Source organism: Arvicola amphibius, chromosome 1 (genome assembly GCF_903992535.2).
Source record: "Arvicola amphibius chromosome 1, mArvAmp1.2, whole genome shotgun sequence".
NCBI lineage: Eukaryota > Metazoa > Chordata > Mammalia > Rodentia > Cricetidae > Arvicola > Arvicola amphibius.
In genome coordinates, this window is record NC_052047.1 from 74,916,394 (window position 1) to 74,936,124 (window position 19,731).

The window sequence follows — 19,731 nt, forward strand, 5'->3', positions numbered from 1 at the left end:
GCTAGATAGTATAGTTTTCCTTTTTTATGAGACTCAGAAAAGAAATTCACTAAAGAAGTGTAAAGTATATAAGATTGATAGATATCAAAAGATAGTTTTGGGTGGCAATGCAAGTTATGATAGAAAGTAAATTAGGTATAAGTCTTTGGACTCACCAAGATAGGATAGATTATGGAGTATTTTCTCTGAATTTGTCAAATGAAAATGGACTAGACATTATTTTTGTACTTACTGCCTGTATATATTGTATATAGTTACTGTACTTACTGTATGTAATTTTTTATATTAGTTATAGCTTTCCTTTTTATTTTAGACCAAAAGGGGGAAAATGGTGATATTTTATTTGTGTTTTAATAAGTAAAGCCTGCCTAAATATCAGAATGCAAAGCGCCATACTAGTCAGCCATACAGGCCAGGCAGCAGTGGCACACATCTTTAATACCAGCAGCCACACTAGTTAGCCTTAGAGGCTGGGAGGTAGTGGTACATGCCTTTAATCCCAGTACTAGAGAGGAATATAAGACAGGAGGAGACAGGAGCTCAGGGTCTCAGTTTCAGTCTGAGGTTTGGTGAAGAGCAATACAGTCTGAGGTTCAGTTGATCGCCCTCTGATCTGAGCACAGTCAAGAGATGAGAGCTCTCTAGAAGTGTGGCTGCTTTTCTTCTCTAATCTTTCAGCTTGAAACCCAGTATCTGTGTATGGGCTTTTATTATTCATGCTACAAAATATGTAATATATATTAAATAAAACTAAGGAAGACAAATACATTTTTCTCATGTGTTATACATAAACATATACACACATGAACACACAAATATATAAAAAGTATTAAAGGATCAATTGGAAGGAAGGGGTATAAGTAAAAATAGAGATGCCACATGTTTTGTTTCATAGGTTAACCTAACTTTATATCTATACATAAATGTATAGATATACATATATACATAAACTATAGCATTAACATAAGCCTGAAACCATCAATTTATATATAATCTTGATTAAGCTTTGTGAGAGGTTTTTAAAAGAGAAAATTTTAAAACAGAGGCTAGAAGAATGAGTTCTCGGATTCAGGAAGCAGTGAGAGTGCCATGGGGAAATAAATACGGTTATAAAAAGACATCAAGTCAGGCGGTGGTGGCGCAGGCCTTAATCCCAGCACTCGGGAAGCAGAGGTGGGTGGATCTTTGTGTGTTCAAGGCTAACCTGGTCTACAAGAACTAGTTCTAGTACAGGCTCCAAAGCTACAGAGAAACAAAAAAGACATCAAAGATCCAGGTTGAGGCTGTTCTTTGTTTTACTACAGTGGTAGATATATGACACTACCCCAAACTATAACTGTACATAGTCTGTACACAGAAATGGATATAAATAAATGTGAAAATTACACCACTATCAGTATCCATAAATGATGACATTATACTGTATATCTATACCTTACTGTTTTTGTAAAGATAAACTTTAAGCTATAACCACATCCACAGTTTACACTAAAATGATTGAAGAACTGATGCTGAGTTGTACTAGAGGTTTTAAAATATGACCACAAATCCTATAACACACATTGCATAGAACAATGTATGAGCAAAAAAAAATAGAAAAATCCTTCATAAGATTCTGACAAATACTGATGTGTTTGCTAAACATACTAGTCAAAATTTAAGTCATTAATAGTAAAATCCAGTCAATGAAAAGTAGAAGACAGCATCATTCCACTAAAAAGAAAATGTACAGCTTCTATAAGACGTGACTGCTGAAGACTAAATGCTTTAAGTCTAGAGACAAGACATCTCCAGTCTCATCACGTCTGTTCATCGTTGTACTGACTCTAGTCATTCAGATTAGTTCAGTTAAATGAGTAAAGACTTAAGAGAAACATGTAACACTCTACCTGTGGACAACATGATGACTGCACAAAAATACTAAATATCTATGAAAAAAACTATTATAACAAGTGAGTAGCAAAATACCACTATATAAGGCTAATATGTAAACATCTATGGAAACTGAAACAACTGGGAAAATTACAGCCATGATTTCTCCTTAATATAAACTAGCCATATGAAATAAGGCCAAATAAATTTAAAATCATTCTTTAGATAACCAGTTACACAATATTAAATTTAAAGTAGTTTGTCAAATTTCAATTATATTGATTTCTTAGTTTGTAGTAGGTGAAGTTTTACTTCATTGCTGGAAGCCCTTACTGTGGGCCTCGATGTATTTTACAAATAGCTAAAACAATGACTAATTATGATGAATCTTTAAACACTTGGCATTTCCATTCAATTTTTTTCTTCGTTTCCACCAGATCATAACATACCTTAGATAATCTTTTGGAAGATTCACAATTATGGTCTGTACATGGCTTGACTCCTTTTTCAGTGTCTATAGATGAAACTGAGAAAATATATTATATTTTATATTTGTTCTGATATACTATACCAAACTACTTAAATTTTGAAAAATGAACTATCACGTGTCAACTACATTTCTCCCAGGAAAAAAGGCTGGATTTTCTAATGCTAAGTATTTTAGAAAAATCCAAAGTCAAATATTTGTTTATATAAATCATGAAACGTTCATTTCTATAATCATCTTGGAATTAAGTTCCTCAGTAACAGATGCTGGAATATTTTATTTTTTGTTTTTTATTTCTTTTTATTTTTTTTATTTTTATAAAAAATTTTCATATCCTCCCCTCCTCCCACTTTCCTCCCCTCCCCTCCACCCATACCCCCACTCCCTCCTTCTCCAGGCCAAAGAGCAGTCAGGGTTCCCTACACTATGGGAAGTCCAAGGTCCTCCCAACTCCCCCCAGGTCCAGGAAGGTGAGCATCCAAACTGACAAGGCTCACACAGAGCCCGTCCATGCCGTAGAATCAAAGCCCATCGCCATTGTCCTTAGCTTCTCAGTCAGCCTTCACCGTCAGCCACATTCAAAGAGTCCGGTTTGATCACATGTTCCATCAGTCCCATTCCAACTGGTCTTAGTGACCTCCCGTTAGATCTGTCCCACCATCTCAGTGGGTGAACGCACCCCTCACAGTCCTGACTTTCTTGCTCATGTTCTCCCTCCTTCTTGAAATATTTTAATTTTAAGTATTTAACAACAAATTTATTTCAACTTTTACAATGTATTATAACCATAACTATATATAGTTATATATAACTATATAGTTATATAGTTATATATAACTATATATAGTTATGGTTATAATACATTGTAAAAGTGTATATATATATATATATTTTCAGTCATTCTCTGTCAACTTCTATTCATATATATTGGGTATCACTACCCTAATTCAATGCTCAATGTGTAACTACAAATTGAAAAAGGAAAGATAAACTGTAATAACAATACTAGATATGCTATGAGACTGGACTATGGTTGTGGCCATTTTAACCAATATAATAAGCATGGTCATGCATACAGATACATTTTTATTTATGCACATATAGGAGCAACTATATGGAAACTGTAATTCTATTTATTTGCGATAAGCAAGCATTAGGAAAACTCAATGGACAAAGCAATATTGGACTGATGAGCATCTCTGCAAGGTCACTGAGGAAACTCCTGCTGTATGTACTAAGACTCCAGTCTGAAATCTTGGGTAAGAAATAGGCTCTATAAGAATTTACAATAGCTAATCCCCTACAGAGTAGAATGTCAATCTCATACCCAAACACTTTTGTTAATTCCCACTACCAATAAAAATATATGAAAATACTCTTATTGTAACCTCAGATCTATAACTAATTCATAAACATAGTATTTAATATCTTAAGACTTTCATACTCTGCAAAAAAGGTTCAGCTTTGTCATTTTGGTCATTATTTACAGCAAAGAGAATAAAATGAAAATTGTACTTCAGTTTTCAAATTAAAATTACTTATAAAATAGTCAATATTATTTTTGGTAATTTTCCATAAATACTACTTGCATCCTTTAGCTATTCTAGACTATTCTCTAATAAATCATATGTCATCTGTATGCATGTTATTAATTGGCTCATTTTCCCAACAATCCTTCAAACAGAAATCATTTTCCAATGGAGTTGTCTAATTGGTCACATATTTACTAACTCTACTGTCCCTGCGAAGCGACAATTTACCTCAAAGAACATAGATTCTAAACTCTGAGGACGACTCTTAATATGCTCAAAGAGCTGAAGGAAATTATGGACAAATGAATAAAGAAAACAGAACAGTTTGTCATGACAAGAATATTAATAACATAAAAATAAATTATGAACAGCCATCCAATAGCTCTAATGCATAGAATTCTAGCTAAGAAAAATTCACTAAAAGATTAAAACAACATATTTGAGCAATCTGGGGAAATAATTAGAGAACGTAAAGATAAGTCACTAAAATCTGACCAAAAGAAAAGAAAAATAAGTGAACAAAAGTGAAACAGGCATAAAGAATCGTGGGACAGGTTCACCAGCATACTCATAAGACATGAGGGGAGGAAGGAGAGATGCAACATTAGAATATTTGAGTAAATAATGGCCAAACTGCCTCAAATCTAACATGATATAAATTTTCACATGCACAGAAATGGAGCCTACATTTATACCGTGAAATATGCTATAATCAAACATCAGAAATGAAAGAGAAAGAGATAATCCAGAAAGGACCAAGGACAAGTAATGTGCCACAATACTAAATAAAATAGGAATTATCATTTGATTTTTAAGGCCAGAGTATAAGTTTCCATAGAGACCTATCTTAAAAATAAGGATACACTTAGAATATAGGGAAAAGAAAAGGTTCACTGCAGTTAACATGAACACAAAAGAAGCTAGAAAAATGGTGTTTCTTTCATGCAAAATAGAATCAGAATAAGGAAAAATATTATACCTGATTTCAAGAAATAATACAGTCATCACATAATGAAAGTACAATCTTTACAAAGGTTTAGGAATCCTTGTTATCTATGTCTTGAGCAACAGTGAGTAAAGGCATTTGACAGCTGGATAAAGTGCAGACCCAAGTTCAGAACCCCAGTACTCCGATGACAACAGCGAGGGCTGGGGTGGTGACAATGACATGTCTCTGCAACTGCAGAACTCATGTACAGAGGAAGGCAGGTCCTGACAAGTCAGACTGGTACAGACATCAAAGTGCCCATCTAAGGAGAGAGCCCATGTCAAAAGCAGACTGCAGAGTGACAGAGGATTGATACCCAAGGCCAACCTCTGGCCTCGATGTACACATAAGACAAATGAACAAACAAGCACAGACACACAATTTGAGGAAAAAACTTTTAGAACTTTTAGAAAAATAACAAAATCTACTATTATCTCTCAATATTCCTCTATAAGCAACAGAAAAACAAAGAAACCAGAATATAAAGTAGACATAGAGCTAACTCACAGAGCAAATTTTAATAACTGAACAAATAATACTTAGAGACATTTTCATGCAGTAACGCAGAACACATGTTAAACTCAACTGAATCATTCAAAATGAACCTACTCCATTCAAGTCATAAAAAGCATTTTGAAATATTAAAAACTAGAAAGCATGCAAATTATGCATCCAGTTCAAAAAGTAAGCTAGAAATCAGTAAAAGAGAAGCAGACTGAAAATCCTGAAATATATGGGCATGGAGAAACACATTAATGTATAATATATGAAATATCAAAAAATAAATAATTTTAACTTAATAAAAGTAAAATAAACTTACCACACTCTGTGACATAAGGTAAAAATTAAAAAGAAATTTATAGTAAAAAAATATGTTATTCATACCATTGAGAACAAATATTAGAAAAGACATTGTGGATAGCAAATGGCTCAGTAGGTAAAGGAAGCAACCTGAGACCTGAGTTTGCTCCCAGTATGTATATATATAGATGTAGAAGGAGAGTACCAACCCCACAAAGGGGTCCTCTGACCTCCATATGTGCATATATGCTCACATACAAATATACTGATATACAATAATAAAAATAAATACATTTTTAGACAAAAGAAAGACAGATTGATTTCAATAGAAACTTACATATAGGAAACTGGAAAAATTAAGCAAATTTGGAAACAATATACCAAATTAGAGTAGCTATCATTGAGATGGTGACTAGGGGACTGGAGAAATGGCACAGAGATTAAGAGCAATTGCTGCTTTCTAGAAGATCTGAGTTTGGGTGTGTGCATTGGCACTAGGTCCACACAGTCAATCTCTTCTCACAGTCAACTGTGGATGGGGACAGGGCTCAGAGGGCTTTACCACTACCAGTACTAATAACTGGAGGTTTATTGGTGATCAATGGATTCCTGCAGACAGAGAAGCACAGTTTCTAGTTGCATGGCTGCTAGTGAGCACATCTAACTGAAAAGGATAGCTCCAAACCCAGGATCACACAGATAGCCCTAGTTGAACTCTGCTAGTCACAGAACAGAAGTTAATTAACATGGGGAAAAATCCATAAGGAATAATAGGGGCTAGCAGAGGTGAGACGGAAATAAGGGAGGGATGGGGGAAGAGTAACCAAAATACATTACACTGTAGAAGGAGCTGCAGGCTACGTTCCTCCGGCCACCGGCTAGCTTTACCCCAGAATAATAACACGGAAACTGTATTCACTTAAACACTGCTTGGCCCATTAGTTTCAGCCTCTTACTGGCTAATTCTCACATCTTGACTAACCCATATTTAGTAATCTGTGTAGCACCACGAGGTGGTGGCTTACCAGGAGATATCTTAACCTGAGTCCAACTCAGAGAGGAGAGGCTTGGCGACTGCCTGATATGTCTGCCTGACTCTGCTTTCTTTCTCCCACAATTCTGTTTTGTCTACTACGCCTACCTAATTTTCTGTCCTATTAAAGGGCCAAGGCAATTTCTTTATTAACCAATGAAAGTAACACACAGACAGATGACCTTCCTCCATCATTTCACGTGCATATAAATATGTCAAAGAAGAAAATTTATAAGTAAAAAAGCTTACCAACGCCTACAATATATCCCCAAAATGGATGTATTTACTCCAGAGTAAATTAATGCATTAGGGATTATTTATCTGATGATATCTCACAATGAACTATTTACCTTGATACAAAACTCAGATAAATACATTACAAAAGAGGAAAACTTTTGGATATATGTCTTCTGATCATATATGCAAAATATCTCAACAATATAAAATCAAATCCAACAATTTATCAAAAGAACAATATGAGGTAATCAATCAGGATTTACACCAGGCTCCACATGACAATGCAAAGAGAAACCATTGTAAGAGCATCCTACTAAGAAAAATGGAGAGGGGAGAGCACTGCATGAGCCCAGTTTCATTCTTGTTAAATACCAGTAACTCACGACTGCATCAAATTTCTTCAGCTAGATAAAGAACTTCTGCAACAAACTGCAGTCACCACACATAGTTGAGACCGAAAAATCAGAGGGCTTCGTGAAGGAACAGGGCAAACGCGTTCCCTCTCACCACCCATCATGATTCTAGGACTATAACTAGTGTAATAAACTGAGCAACCAGATTACAAAGGAGGGCAGACTGCATCCAGGCAGGACCCACTACAGTATCTTCAGCACAGCCCTGAGTCACTGGAGAACAAACATCCAATGAAGAGAGTGCTCAGAGAAAAGCATTCCTTTCAGCAGCAAAGAAAAAAAGCAGAACAGCAGAGTAGAGGGTCATTTCCAGAGGCTTCAGCCCAAAGACAAGAGAGCTTTATTAACACTGACAGTGCAAGCCGGGCGGTGGTGGCACACGCCTTTAATCCCAGCACTCGGGAGGCAGAGGCAGGCGGATCTCTGTGAGTTCGAGACCAGCCTGGTCTACAAGAGCTAGTTCCAGGACAGGCTCCAAAGCTACAGAGAAACCCTGTCTCGAAAAAGCAAAAAAAAAAAAAAAAAAAAAAAAAAAAAAAAAAAAAAAAAAAAAAAAAAAAAACACTGACAGTGCAATCATAAAGTCACAACAATGACTATGGACAGAGCTCTCAGAGAGGCCTCACCATAGTCTGGTGAACGTATTTACACAAAAGTGGGCAGGGGAGGAAAAGGGAATGGTGAGGAGACAAGGCTGAGAGCTGCTCTACCAGAGGAGGATTAGTACTGGGGAAATCCTGTTATTGCTACTCCACCAGATCAGTGACACCGTGAGAAAAAAAAAAAGCATTTTTTGTTTGTTTGTTTGTTTTGATTTGTTTTTTGAGACAGGGTTTCTCTATAGCTTTGGAGCCTGTCCTGGAACTAGCTCTTTTAGAGCAGGCTGGCCTTAAACTCACAAAGATTCGCCTGTCTCTGCATCTTGAGTGATGGGATTAAAAGTGTGTGCCACCACCACCCAGGAAAAAAAAAAGGCATTCTTAAAGGACTCTGTAGACTCAGTGGCTGAGCAGCAAGCTATACACACAAAGGAAGCAGACTGCAAGGCTCATGCTGGAAACCCAGAGCAAACGTGTCCCAGGACTATAGTCTGAGGCCTGGCCTTCAGAATACTTCTAAATAGAGAAGGAAACTTTGTGATTTTGAGTTAGAATTTATCCAGTGTTCCATGAGAAGGATATCTGGCCTGATACATAGACCAAATTAGACCATTTAGAGACAGATCTGGGACCCAAGCCTGTCCCTTTGAGAGACTGCAAATAGACAGGACCAACAACCATGATCTGTCCCTACCTCCACAAAGGACTACTTGGAGAGAGCTCATCTAGCCAGGTCCCAACCCCGTGCTGACTGTGAACTGGTAGGTTTGGCATACACACTACACCCCCATGAAACCACCCAAAACTGTACAGAATCAAGCCTAGCTTCCATGGTCAGGTACAAAACCACAGACAGACCGCACCTCTACCCAGATTTCTTTTCTTCTTTTTCTATTTACCTTATTTAGTGTCCAAGTCCCACTCAGCAGAACAGATCTACCATACCATATCCTCTGCTCTTTTTCAAAGTTTTCTCAAGAACACTGGTTGCCCCAGAGTGGACTGCCTGCATATCTCAGCCTCTCGAGCTCTGGGACTGTTTGGGGTTCCAGATTGCATTTTTGACACCTGTCTCTCTTCATTTTCCTTTAGCTGAAGCTGCTAAATCTCCTCTCTGCTTTTATTGCTCCTTTCCTTTACTTACTTTCTCCTCTTCATCTATTGCTCTAGTACTAATCAATCAGGAGTCTTGGCTTATTTCCTTTCCATCTCTACTCTTAGTAACTAGCATAGAAGTATACACTATACTGCCCTTGCTCCTTACTCATCTAAAGTAACTGCAATTGAAGGGGTGTTTGTATTTAATTCACCGGTGCTCTATTTTCATAACTGGCATATCTAGCAGTTGTGGCTTCTGTTGCAGACAGTATTCTACTTTTTAGGTGATTTTAGAGATCAACCCAGGTGCCCTAGCAGGAGCTGAGAGTTTAGCTGAATTTTACTCTGAGGCCAGTGGGGACCAATAATATTTCAATCTATTACAGTTAGTCCCCCTACCCCAAACACTGAAAATACTTGCAATGAAAGAATATATGTGACAAGAGAGACAAAATCAGCCCAAAGATCAAATCCCACATGTACAAGTTCTAATGCAGAAACACAAGGATTATGAAAACTAAGGCAGCATGACTCCTCCAAACTCGTTTACTTCTATAGCAATAGAAAAAGTGAGAGAATTTGAAAAAAAAACAAAAGAATTCTCTAGAACTATTCTAAGACTATTTAAAAAATCAAAAAAGTCACCAGTAAACTGTATGAATTCATTGAGAATACCAACAGCTAAAAGTAATAACTAAACTGATACAGGACATACATGGGGATATCAATAAAAAAACAAATAAATAAAAATGAAGTTGAAATTTTAGAAATTAAAAAGTTCAATAGGTCAAATTAAAAAAAATAAAAATAATGGAACATCTGATCAATAGATCAAACAGAATTCAGAACATCAGAGCTTGAAGACAAAGGGAGACATAAATAATGGAACAATAACAACTATAAAATAATAAAGTATACCATAATATATAATATCTGTGACTGATTTTGCTTAATATGACGTCCAATTGCAACAATTTTACATAAAATGACATGATTTCATTCTTCTTTATGATTTCATAACCCTTCATATATCAAAGGCATAAAGTCGAACCCAGACCTCACTATTTACAGAAATTAGCTCAAAGTGCATCTTAATGTAAACAGGAAAAAAAATAACTAAAAGGAAACAATCCTTAATGACCTCAGGTTTCTAAACACAACATTAAAAGCACAAAAAGAAAGAAAAATCCCCACAATCTAAAAGGTACTGCAAAGTATCAGTCATTTGAGGACACACAGAGCTGTCTCACAACTGCAACATTTACCCTGGATCTCATCTTGTAAATTTTCTAAGAGTTTGTCCACGTAATTAAAACAATCAGGAAACAAAGATTCACAAAGCCTCCATATACAACTAGCATGTCCTTGACAGGATAAGCAACGCTTAGGCTGATCATCTGCCTTGAGGTTGGTGAAAACCAATGAAATTTCCCTGGAGAAGAGAAAAGCAAGAATTACACAAAATAAGAGTTTATCTTGCTCCTGCCTTTGAAGTTCCATGCCTTGCTACAGTCTCTGCCAAAATTAAATTCTACACAACAAATAAAGGAGAAAGAGGCGTAAACGAGGAGGAGAAGAACATCCTCTAAGTGGGCATGGATGATTGTTCCTGAGACTATTCCTCCTCTCTCCAGCACTAATGACAACACATGAAATGGGATGAGGTGTCTGAAATGTTCACCGCCGTACAAGCAAATGCTTTCACTGACTCATCACTATAGCTAAACACTACGACCCTTACTCTGACTTCCACTCAACAGTGAAGTGACACAGCACACTTTTCATTAATGGCAGGAATCAGCAGGATTTTATTTGAAGGCATTTTAGCATTAAGTCAAACTCAAGAGGAAGAAATACTTTTAGATTTGTAACATTCATATTCTAAACAGTTGGTTTGGAAACAGTTGTTTCCAAATTGTCTTTCTTAAAAGTATTTTGTATATTTACCTGAAAATGTGAAGAATAATTCATTTTGCAGACCAGCTCTCTGCATTTTAACACGGTGGCATTCAGATTTCAGCAAGGAAATCTCACAGGAAAGGTCAAGAACCAGTTTACTTAAAATCTGAAGAAGTTTCTTCTCAAAAGAAATGTTATAGATACTATTGCAGGGAGCCGCGTGGTACCGTGCTGTGAACTGGTAATAAAAATGAGGTTCACGATAAGCTACAAACATTAAAAAGAAAAGACAAAAACATCATCATTCAGGCAATTCATGTGCATTGTGACTATTTCAAATAAATAATTATTTGGAACAAATTCATATTCATTCCCAATAATCAGCTACATTTGCCTTCCTTAACAAATGCCTCCGTAGTAAGTCGGTATTAAATATTATTACAGGGATTCTAAAACGGTGACTCATTTAACCCTCACCATCATTTAAGATTCATATTCTTATTATTGTATCTGGAACAAAGGAATCAGGACACAAGAATCTTGCTGTGTGTACTGCCGATGCTATCAAGGCTAATATTCAAACCCAGGAAGGCTGGTCTCACTACACGACTGCTCAAATACTGGCATCATACCTTTCAAATTTTATATTTTAGAAGAAGTCAAACTGTTCTGTTTTAAAATATTAAATTTTAGATGATATTCTAGATATATAATTAGCAACAATACTTTTTAAAATATAATTATAATAAATATATACAGTTAGTTTTAGTTAATTCCAGTACAATATCTGGAATTGAAGACACATATATTTAAAGCAAATCTCAAAATCTTACTGGAAAGATACAATAAACCTAAAATGAAAATAAATCCCTAATTTTAAAAAAAAGATCACCTTGTGAAACAAGAGTTATTTTGCTGCTTCTGGATCACATTTTGAGCAAGAGCCCTCTATTCATACTGACATTCCTTACCACTGCCCATTTTCCTATCTTTGCTTAAAACTTAAGCACACTTACTACTCCCAAACTTAATGCAGAGGTCGGCAGCTTTTAATTGCAAAGGAAACCTAGTTGTTTTCATTGACGAACAAATGAAAGCCAAAAATTACCAACACCCTAACTTCAAGAAAATATAAATCAGTATTTTTAATTTTTTTAGAAGAACCTAAAAGAAAACTGATGTAGAAAGTATTGAAATGAATTTGATATTCTAAATACAATGACTAAAATACAATCCATAAAACATGATGAGCTATAAGACAAATGGTTTGAAAATAAGGAACGTAACAGACAGGTACACTGGTACATACCTGTATTTCCAGCATTCAAAAGCAGAAGGATTGCACCAGTGGGTAGGAAATTAAATTAGAGTAAATACAAACATTTAGAAATGATAGATAAACATATCAAGAGCAAAGGATAAAATTAAAATAATAATAGCAAACATTTATCTTTAACTATAATTATCAAAATAAATCTTTAAAAAAATTAACTGCTAAGCCAAACAGTTTACAAAAATACTACTACAGTTAGCACAAGACAGGAGAGAGCAAGAACAGAACAAATGAGAAAAAGAAATGATTTACTAAAATAAGTAAAACAGCTCATTTAGGTAGAGAGATATAAAAGCAATAAACCCATTACAAAACATCAAATAAAAAAGTTAAGTCAATAAAGCCATTACAAAACAAATAAAAAGTTAAGTCCCATCCCATTTTCCATTTTGACTAGGAAAGTGAAGCTAATAATATTTAAAGTTATTACTGAAAAGTGTCTGTTGATTGTTGTCATTTTGCTGTTCTTTTTCCTGTGCTCTTGTTCTTATTTTCTATTTTGGTAATTATGCCTTTGTTTTCTTTCTATACCCTTTTGGCTACACTTGTTCATCTTTTCAGAGGAGGTGGAGAGTATAATACAGAGGAATGGGAAAGAAGGAGAGATAACAACACTAAAGATCTGTGATAAGTCATAGGGAAAGATACTATTTTATAAATTATATATACAGACATATATACACACATTCATATATATATACATAACTGTATGTGTGTATTTGTGTGATGATACTAACTATAGACAAAGGGTTAGTAAATTCTAGAGAATGAGGGATATATGAGAGGAGCTAAGGGAGGAGGAATAGAAACAGTATAAATATAGTACTTTTTTATAATTTAGGTACTCTCAAAAATTATTTTTTACAAAGAAAAGAACATACTAATTTAAAACTGGAATTTTCAAAGGGGCACATCCTCAAGATTAACAAAGTGTGTCTGTGAAATTTTAGGACTTCTACACAGCAAAAGAAAAAAAACAGAAATACGTCAGACATAGGGTTGATATAAAGAATATCAAAGAAATGCAAAAATTAAAGTGCAAAACAAACTGCCAATCAATAAGTGTGCTAATGAACTGTACAGAGAGTTCTCAAAAGAAAACACAAAGGACAAAGAATATTTTTAAGAGTTCAACACCCATAACCATTACAAAAAGATAAATTAAAACAACTTTGAGATTTTATCTCATGTCAATTAGAATGGCCTTCATTAAGGAAAAGAAAAATCACAACAAATGCTGGTGAAGATATGGGTAAGATGATCCCTTAGTACCTGTTGGTGGGGGTGTGAACTGATGCAGCCACTGTGGAAAGCTCTATGGAGGAGCCTAAAAAACTAAGCCAGAACTACAATGACGCAGCTATACTACAATGGGAATCTAACCAAAGGACAGCACCACAAAGATGCTTACACATCTGTTTTTATTGCTATGTTATTAATAATAGCTAGGAAACAAGAACAGGCTGGATGTCCATCAACAGTCAAATCGATAAAGGAAATATAATAAACAATGGAATTTTATTAATGAAAAATGCAATTATGAAACTTACAGGAAAATAGATGTACCCAGAAATTATTGAGTGAGGTAACCCAGACTCAGAATGGCACTCTCTCATAGTCATCACCTCTATTTTAATTTTTGGGAGGAGGGGAGAAGGTGAAAATTTGTAGCAATAATAATAATAATAATAGAAATAAAACAAACAAAAAATTTTTAAACTATAAAAATATATAAAATGACAAACCTGTTAAAATGTTTAATCATTTCAAAACATTAAGATATGTTAAGACATAATTAAATTTGCTTCTTACCATAAACAACATATTTCAGTTGAAGATTTTTAACAATTTCTTCCACAGTCGGTTTGTACTCAAGGAAACATGTATAAACCCCAGTCATGGCCTCCTCAAAGTTCTGGAATATGAGACTTCCTGTGGATGTCACTTGTGCAGTGGTGTTTTCTAATAAAGGTATAATATACAGCTATTTAAATCACAATAGGGAGACAAAATACCAAACAGTTAAAGTAACCTAAAAACACTCAAAAGTTTTTTTTGTATCTGATTTTTTTTTATTTTTTTTATTAAAGATTTCCATCTCCTTCCCTTCTCCTCCCCCTTCCCTCCCCTCCCTTCCACCCATACCCCCACTCTGCCCCTCTCCAAGCCAAAGAGCCATCAGGGTTCCCTTCACTATGTTAAGTCCAAGGTCCTCCCAGCTCCCCCTAAGTCCAGGAAGGTGAGCAACCAAACTGACAAGGCTCACAGTGAGCCCGTCCATGAAATTTATGTTTGCTAAAAGGAGTTCGCACACAAAGTTAATCATTGTATTTGATGCTTATTATCAGTAGATGCTAGGACAACCTTAAAATCAAATTTCTACCAACCAGAGTTCATCAATTGTGTGACTAAGTCAATGATTCTCAACCTGTGGGCTGCAACCCCTTAAGAAATAACTGGGGTCACGTATCATATATTTACATCACAATTCGTAACAGTAGCAAAATTACACTTATAAAGTAGCAATGAAAATAACTTTATGGTGAGGATCACCACACCATGAGGAACCATATTAAAGGGTCAGAGCATTAGGAAGGTAAGAGTGGCGTGCAGACATAAAGCACTCCCAGTATTCTCCTTGAATTGAAATGGATGCTATCATGTTGTAGAATATTATTTTAACTGACAAAGATGTGATGCTGTGGAATAGTACTTTAGCTGTGTAAAGGTGTGCAACTTTTGTTTATGTTGCATTTATTTAATTATGTAAAGATGTGTTGCATCTGTTCACTTTGCCTGCCTAAGGCACCTGATTGGTCTAATAAAGAACTAGGCATAGAAAGGACAGGCGGAGCTGGTAGGCAAAAAGAATTAGTAGAAGAAGAAATCTAGGCTCAAAAAGAGAGAAGAAGAGGAGGGAAGAACAAGAAGAAAGAGAGAGACAAGCCTGGGGCAAGAAATCTGGCAGCCCTAACCAGACATGAGAAGCAGTGAAAGTAAGATATACAGAAATAAAAGTAAAAAATTCCAAAGCAAAATGTAGATAAAGAGAAACATGTTAATTTAAGTTAAAAGACCTAGCCAGTTATGAGCCTAAGCTACGCCAAGCATTCTTAACTAATAAGTCTCCATGTCATGATTTGGGAGGTGGTTGGAGGCACAAAAGAAAAAGCCTGGTACACTATCAGAAATACATTACTATTTATGAAAATTTATGCACACATATATGCAGTGCATGTATGCATAAACAACATGTATATACAAAGTATATATTTTATGTAGTGCATTTATTTAACTATGTCATAAATAATATTGATATAGCTTAAGTATGAGTTGTAGAGTCTTAGAATTTGCACATGAAATGGTATACCCAAAACAAAATCTATCACACTATACCCATTAATAACAGCTAAGAATTCTTATCACTACATGAAACAGTGAGTTGTTTCTACTGCTGAGGGATACAGAAGAAGATAAATGAAAAATTATTATCAAACACAGTGTTGATGTGTTAGAAAAAAGAATGTGATGTAGGCTCCCTCTTGGCTTCAGCGTATTATACTGGGTGAAAACTATGCTATCAAATGGAGAGAAAACCTCTTCCTGAGATATTAAGATATAGATGTGAAGGCTTCATTCTCTCACAAATGTACAACTATGGGTAATCACTTCTTTTGAAGTCCAGTTTATTTGTTCAGTGAAGAATGACAAGATATAGCTGCCAAACTCACAGAGTTGTTCAATTCAGAAAATATTAAAAATCATTAAATAGACAAGTTGTTATTCTAAAAGTTTATAACTACAGTTTTATGTCATAAAACTATAAAATAATATTTTCTTAATTAAGAACTGAATACTCCATTATTTAGAATTGAAATTATTTTCTCAGAAAATGACTAAATATCTTTTTCCACTTTAAGTAAATGATTTAATACTTATATATTTTTAGAAATAGTTCTTAAAACTGAAGAAAATGCCAGAATGCTCTTAGCACTGACATTTTTTGTTATATGAAAAGCCCTACTGCATATTTTGAAGGAGAAATGAATAAACAGATATACCACCCACAATGACCTTACACAGAGAGTTATGCCTTGAAATCTCCCATTTCTATACCCTGGATGAAGCTGAAAAATGTAACATAAAATAATATATTTCTGTTTAAATGCCTACTTGTTCATGAATATCTTCTGATTAAAGATTACATATTTATCTTAACATACTATTTTTAAAAGCTATTAATAAATTAAGCATCGTATTTAAGAAAAAAGTATAGAATAATAAGTTTTATAATAATTTTAAATATCACATCATCAGTGAAGCTATATATTCCTTAGTAATAATTTAAAATTAAATTTTTCTACACCAGAAGTGTCAATAAATATATATTTACATATATTCATGCATTTATTTTATATATATTTGTTGTATTTGGCACAGATATAAGAAAGTAAGTACTCATATTAGAATATCTATTAGCAGCCAACTTATGTTTTATATACTATTCTTTAAAGAAAATCTGACTGCTAATGACTGTAACCTTTAGAGGAAACTATAAATTAAGTCAGTTATCAAATTCAAGATTTAGAATAAAGATGAAATAGACAATACACAATAAAATAGGTACATAAGCAAAAGAAGGGTAATGAAATCAGAAACTGTGATTTTTCACATAAAATGGAACTCTCAAAACAGCTGAATTTGCTGATGTCTTCATCCTTAATAAACACAATAGGAAATGTTTATATTATCAACATTACTATCTCAACTCCACGAGACTACAAAGAAAATATTTGAATAAATGATAAATGTATTAGATACAAATATTCTTTTAAGTATAAGTAAATCTGAGATATAGGTATTTAATTATGATAACAAAAATAAAATCCTACCTGAAACAATTTTTCCTTTTGGCCCATGCCATTGGAATGATGGGTCTACCAGTTCAGTGTTTCTCAGTCGTTGAGTTACACAAAGCACATGTGGACTCTTTTGATGGAGCATGACATATACGCTCACTGAAAATACAATATTAAAATGTTCCAGTAACATTTTATGCTCTTTAACTGTCTAATAATACCTTACATTTTGTAGCTTGTGTTGCATTCTCTGACATTTCTTTGGGTTATTGCCCCTATTACTTGATGATAATTTAGTATCACTGTTTCCATATAATTGCATTAAGAAGCATACAATGTGTTTTATTTGACTGTGTATGTACATGTACATTTAGTCACCCATGTGTGAGGGTATGTGTCCTAAACATGAATGTAATGTGTTGGTCCTTTTTATTGATAGCTCACATATACTGACCCAGTTTAATCTCAGAGTATATAACTGTAGTGACAGTATTAAGATAATTCTCTAGCTGGACTTCATATGCTTTGCAAAGACATCAAATATAAACATAGTATGCATCTATATATGTATATATATGTATGTATTCATATTTACATGAGAGGAATAATATATTACTTACAATAACATAGCATAGTATACTAGATAAAAATAACATGATTAAAAAGTTCAGAAATATATACAATGGTTGACTTTTAAACATGCATTTTGTCAGACTCTGTTTAAAATAATTATGATAACCAAAACAAAGATGCTTTTAGGAGATTCAGCAGAAGCACAATCAAAGACTCAGTTGTTCTGAATGTCCTCAGGACTAAGCTTTCCCAATAATCCACCAGTAACTGCATGTCAACCCTTCTGATTAACCCAACCAAGAGTTCTTCTGAGTCAGTAAAATAAAAACTATCTTTGGTAATCAAATTTCTTGATAGTAAAAAGCCTTTATATTTTACAATAAAATGTTTGAAATAGTCATAGCCTTCCACTGCTTATGAAAGCTTGTCTCTACATTTTGTTGTTTTTACCATGAATGTTCTATCATGAGACAGAAAAATAATGATTTATTCTACCCATGAAAATGTTTTTCTTTTTCTTCTTCAATATTTTAATTAAATCTATCTATAGGCTGCCTTATTATTAAAAGTCTTATAGGTTGTATATTTACTTAATAACTATTAGATCCAATTTGCAAACATTTTCTTAGGATCCAAATGATTATGTTTATAAATATAATTATGTATAATTTTCTTATATTAGCCCTTTACTTTTTACTAATTTCAGCACTTACAATCATTAAGTATTTAATATTCAACATGATAGTATAATAAATAAACTAATCATTTAGGATCATAATGGCCACATGAAAAGAATTTGGTATGTTTTCTCCTATAACATGTCTTTGTAAGAATGTGTGCTTTTCCAGGTTCGTTCTCTTACATTTTGGTAAGGGAGAAAGCAGAAAAATGCATTATGAACTACACTAAAGTTGACTTTAATAGCTACAAGTCTAATAAATAATTTAATAAAATCTAGTTTAGAAATTTTCCCGCTAATTGTATATACTATAAAAATATAATTTTATTTTAACTATAATTATATTTGTTATATTTTATGATATAATTATATAAAATATAAAATTACTCAGAGTAAGTTAAAGTTTTATATGATTCTCTTTATCATAACACCTGTCCCTATTTTCATTATTTTCTTACAAAGTTATTTGCTAAAATCTATGCATTATATGTTCCAAAGGCGGCGTTTCACTCTAATCAACATTATTGCTCTTGTATGGTCTTATTCAACAACTCCTGCTCTTCTCTTATTTCTGTTCTGCTTCCCTCAGTTTAAGGTCTTTCCTTCCTCTTCAATAAGTACTCACACATCTTCAAGCCTTGGCATGACTAACGACTGCTCTCTTCTCCACTGTGTATCTTTTGCCCATATCTCCCTATCCCTTTCCATATCCTGTGTTCTTTCCAGACCACAGCAGTCCTCAGGGTTTCCCCTTTCTGATATTACTCTAGCAACTACCTAGTTTCTCTTAGCCTTTGGAAGGTGAGTGCAAGTCTATGCTTCTGCGTAGTTTCTTTGATAGGATCTGATACCATTATTCTGACTTTCCTGTCAGTCTCCCACTAAAGTTTGTGATTTTCATTCCAGCAACTTCAACTGAGTTCAACAGTCTCTCAGTGATGTAGGGGGTCTTCTATCTATCTGTTGCTTTCATTGGTTAATTAATAAAGAAAACTGCTTGGCCTGAACAGAGGTCAGAACATAGGTAGGCGGGTAAGACAGAACAGAACTGTGGGACAAAGAAAGCAGAGTCAGGCAGATGCCTTAGGCAGAAGTCATAGCTCTCCTCTCCAAGATGGATGCAGGTTAAGATCTTTCCCGGTAAGTCACCACCTTGTGGTGCTACACACATTAATAGAAATGGGTTAATCAAGATATGAGAATTAGTCAGTAAGAGGCTAGAGCTAATGGGCCAGGCAGTGTTTAAAAGAATACAATTTGTGTGTTGTTATTTCGGAGCATAAGCTAGCCAGGTGGCCGGGAGTCGGGCGGCAGGAACACAGCCTGCA

General features: G+C 34.4%; 1 protein-coding gene across 1 annotated transcript in view; it reads right to left on the reverse strand.

Moving 5' to 3' along the window:
* The window catches only part of LOC119811694 (zona pellucida binding protein), an 84,023-nt gene that overhangs the window by 38,991 nt on the left and 25,301 nt on the right, over positions 1 to 19,731 (reverse strand). The window contains exons 4-7 of the mRNA XM_042055086.1: positions 17,185 to 17,310; positions 14,105 to 14,254; positions 11,008 to 11,226; positions 2,322 to 2,398 (exon numbers count right to left, since the gene is read on the reverse strand). Coding sequence (XP_041911020.1) covers positions 2,322 to 2,398; positions 11,008 to 11,226; positions 14,105 to 14,254; positions 17,185 to 17,310 — 572 coding nt within the window. The remainder of the gene's footprint in view (positions 1 to 2,321; positions 2,399 to 11,007; positions 11,227 to 14,104; positions 14,255 to 17,184; positions 17,311 to 19,731) is intronic.